We start from the raw sequence: 3,761 nt of genomic DNA, 5'->3' as shown, positions 1-3,761 counted from the left end.
CAGGGTCCCTGCACCCCAGGGCTGTGCCGGGGCAGGGACTCTGCCGCCTGCCAGGGTCAGCGCTCAGCCTGCCCGGGGAGATCCCCACGGTGCTGTGGGGAGAAACTGTGGGGGGAACGAGCAACATCTGGTTGGGCAGGATTCTGCTATGGAGAGGGTGCTGCCTGGGTGTAGGGCTGCTCTCAGCTCCAGATCACTAAAGGAGATTCCAAGGGGACCTTTTAAAAAGTACAGCAAGGCAGTGGGTACCTGAAAGGGAAAGAATCTGTTATTTCAGTCTCTTACTCTGGGTTGTTAGGGTGGGCACTGGGACATAGCAACTCATCTCTTGGCTCAGGAGGAGGCACTGAAATTCCAGGTCCATTTCTCTTAGACGTGAATAAACCTGGGAGTATAAGAAATCAACACACTGTGGCTTACAAACAGCATCAGGATGACCTTTCCAGCCTCATCAGGGCTGGTCTGATGTTCCCATCAGAGCCGGCACACACAGAGCTGCCCCTGGGCAGTGCCGGCTGCTGGGAGGGGTCTGCAGGGCAGAGCTGAGCACACAGCGGCTGGGATGGGGTCTGTGACACTGACAGGAGGAGACCTGGGCACAGAGACACAGCTGCAGGCAGGGACAGCTCCAGGCAGCAGAGCAGGGGCTGTTCAGGAGCTCTTCTGCTCCTGCTCTGCAGGTGGCTGCTGGGGGTTGTCTGCTGGGCAATGATAGGACTGTCCCTTCAGCACATCCCATCTCCAGGAGCCCTGACTCTGCTCTGCCTGTCCTGCTGGGCTCACCAGCTGCCCCCAGAAAGGCCCAGCTCTGCTGTAGGATCCCAGGAGTGCTGAGCCTTTCCTTGGGGTCCGCACTGTCCTGCCAGAGTCCTTTGCTTCTCTGGGTGAGGGGTCGTGTCCTGCTCTCTCCATCACATCTGCACCTCTGGGCTGGGACAGAGAAGAGTTTGCAGATCTGCCCTTTCAAACAGGGCTCCCTGCTCCAGTACGAGTCCAGTTTTGGGTTTTCTTTTAAAGAGAGGATTGTTTATGAAGTTGTTTTTAAGGCAGCACAAGTGAAAGCACAGGGCAAATGGGTAAAAGCTGCTCTCCTGACTCTGCACTGAGCCACAGAGAGATGAGCCCTTTTGCCTGTCCTGTCTCAAGACTCTTCACATTTTCAGTCATATATATGAGGATTTCAACCCCTGCAAAAATCCAGTTATGAGATGTGATGGTGGAAAATTCAAAATACAGACAAAATCATGATAATGACATGCTAAGCCTCTGCTTTGCAGACCACACTCTTAAGTGTCACGAGTGCAGATATTGAACTTTTCCATTAATGGTGCGTAAAATATGACATTGCTTGTGAACATCGAAGCTGTCACAACCCAGCTCCCATGTCCCCACTGCAGCAGAACAAACCTGGCTACTTGGCACCAGAGGAGCAGAGATTCTATTTCTCACAGCACACTCAGCACACACCAGAGAAAGGAAATGCATTTCAATTCAGGGTATTTATATAAAAAAATGGAGTGGCTCTCTCAGAGGAGTGTGTCCTGATTTTAAGTTGTCATTTGCTTTTTAGAGGAGAGCCTGAATGGCAAGAAACAACAAATGTCCAACAGCAGCTCCATCACCCAGTTCCTCCTCCTGGCGTTCGCAGACACACGGGAGCTGCAGCTCTTGCACTTCTGGCTCTTCCTGGGCATCTACCTGGCTGCCCTCCTGGGCAACGGCCTCATCATCACCACCATAGCCTGTGACCAGCACCTCCACACCCCCATGTACTTCTTCCTGCTCAACCTCGCCCTCCTCGACCTGGGCTCCATCTCCATCACTGTCCCCAAATCCATGGCCAACTCCCTGTGGGATATCAGGGTCATTTCCTTTGCAGGATGTGCTGCCCAGGTCTTCTTTGTATGTTTCTTGTTTGGTGCAGAGTATTCCCTCCTCACCATCATGTCCTACGACCGCTACGTTGCCATCTGCAAACCCCTGCACTACGGGACCCTCCTGGGCAGCAGAGCTTGTGTCCACATGGCAGCAGCTGCCTGGGCCACTGGGTTTCTCGATGCTCTGCTGCACACGGCCAATACATTTTCACTGCCACTGTGCAAGGGCAATGCCCTGGACCAGTTCTTCTGTGAAATCCCCCAGATCCTCAAGCTCTCCTGCTCAAACTCGTACGTCAGGGAACTTGGGCTTCTTGTGGTTAGTCTCTCAGTAATATTTGGGTGTTTTATTTTCATTCTTTTCTCCTACGTGCAGATCTTGAGGGCCGTGCTGAGGATCCCCTCTGAGCAGGGACGGCACAAAGCCTTTTCCACATGCCTCCCTCACCTGGCCGTGGTCTCCCTGTTTGTCAGCACTGGCATATTTGCCTACCTGAAGCCCCCCTCCATCTCCTCTCCTTCCCTGGACCTGATGGTGTCTGTTCTGTACTCGGTGGTGCCTCCAGCAGTGAACCCCCTCATCTACAGCATGAGGAACCAGGAGCTCAAGGATGCCCTGTGGAAACTCATATCTTAGTGTTTTCTGAAGCAATAAACTGCTTCTCTCCTTCTACATAGTAGTTTTAATGTAACTAGTTACAGGTCCAGCCTCTCATTTGTATTTTCTGTTTTTATTGAAGTTATTTTTTATTGTGATAACATTGTCATTCCCTGTCTAAATCACTGTCTGCTTTTCTTTTATAACCACTGGCTGTGTAAATGAGGAGCCATGGTCTGTGCGTATTTAAACAAAATAAAGGGTCCCGTAGTGATGTGTTTTTCACTATATCCTCCCTGCAAGGCCTGTTTGGAGCTGCAGGGACAGTTCCTGTGTGCATGGGAGGAGGGGAAAAGAGTCCAGCCTGGCAGCCCTGCCAGGGAGCACCAGCGCTTGGCCTTCCAGAGCTGTTCTCGTTCCACTCCCACACTCTCCTTCTCATCCCTTGTGTTGGTGCAAGGCCTGAGTGCTCTGGCAGCCTGGTCACCGTCCTGCTGTGTGTCGGTCCTGTGAGCGCAGGCAGGGACAGGCCATGGGCACTGCTGTGACAGAGCTGGCCTCACAACAGCCTTTCCATAATGAAGGTGATCTCCTATGGGCAGGGCCTGAAGGTTTAGCTCTTCTTCCAAGCTTCTCTGTAGAACATGCTGAATTGACATGCAGATGCAAACAGCAGGGTACAGCTGCACAGTGTGTGTGTGCAGGGCTGGGCACACAGCAGTGTCCTCTCACAGCCAGGCCTCCTGCCAGAGACCTGCAGGACCAGCAGAGCAGGGGCTGGGCTGTGCCCCTGTGCACTGGACACCCCGTGGAAGCTGCCCCGGGGCATCATCATGCACTGGCCCCTCACAACCACCATTTCCAGCACTGGCCTTTCTCCCCATCTCGCAGAGGTTTTTCTTCCCTTCATGGATGGACACTGAATGAGTTGTTCACCAGTCCGAGTTTGCATTGTACAGATGAGATGTGAGCATGCACATCATGTACATGAGGTGACATGAACACGAGTGAGCACAAACACCATCAACTATTCCTTTGGGTTCCATGAAGGCCTGTGGCACAAAAAAGGTCTTGAGGTCACTTCATGTTGGGAGGAACACCCCATGGGAAATCACCTGAATGCAGTACTGGGATGTGCTTCCTTGAACTGAGGTCCCCGTGTCCATTCCTCATGACGTGGGACATCTCAGATGAGTGCAGAGCAGGGTGACACACCACAGGGCTGAGGTGTCTCCCGTCCCTTTGGAGTGGCAACAGGAGGCCTGAGAGCCACTGTGACTCCTGCC

The 3,761-nt window shown here is 52.9% G+C and overlaps 1 protein-coding gene across 1 annotated transcript; it reads left to right on the top strand.

The window, feature by feature from the left end:
• Positions 1 to 1,599: 1,599 nt before the first annotated feature.
• On the top strand, positions 1,600 to 2,487 carry LOC135999363 (olfactory receptor 14J1-like; the record flags this gene model as incomplete). Its single annotated transcript, XM_065652920.1, has 1 exon — positions 1,600 to 2,487. A coding segment is annotated over exon 1 (888 nt), but the record flags the coding sequence as incomplete, so codon positions are not given.
• Positions 2,488 to 3,761: the final 1,274 nt, after the last annotated feature.

This window comes from Caloenas nicobarica, chromosome 28, assembly GCF_036013445.1.
Source record: "Caloenas nicobarica isolate bCalNic1 chromosome 28, bCalNic1.hap1, whole genome shotgun sequence".
Lineage (NCBI taxonomy): Eukaryota > Metazoa > Chordata > Aves > Columbiformes > Columbidae > Caloenas > Caloenas nicobarica.
The sequence above is the reverse complement of the archived record's forward strand: the minus strand, read 5'-3'. Positions and strand labels throughout refer to the sequence as shown.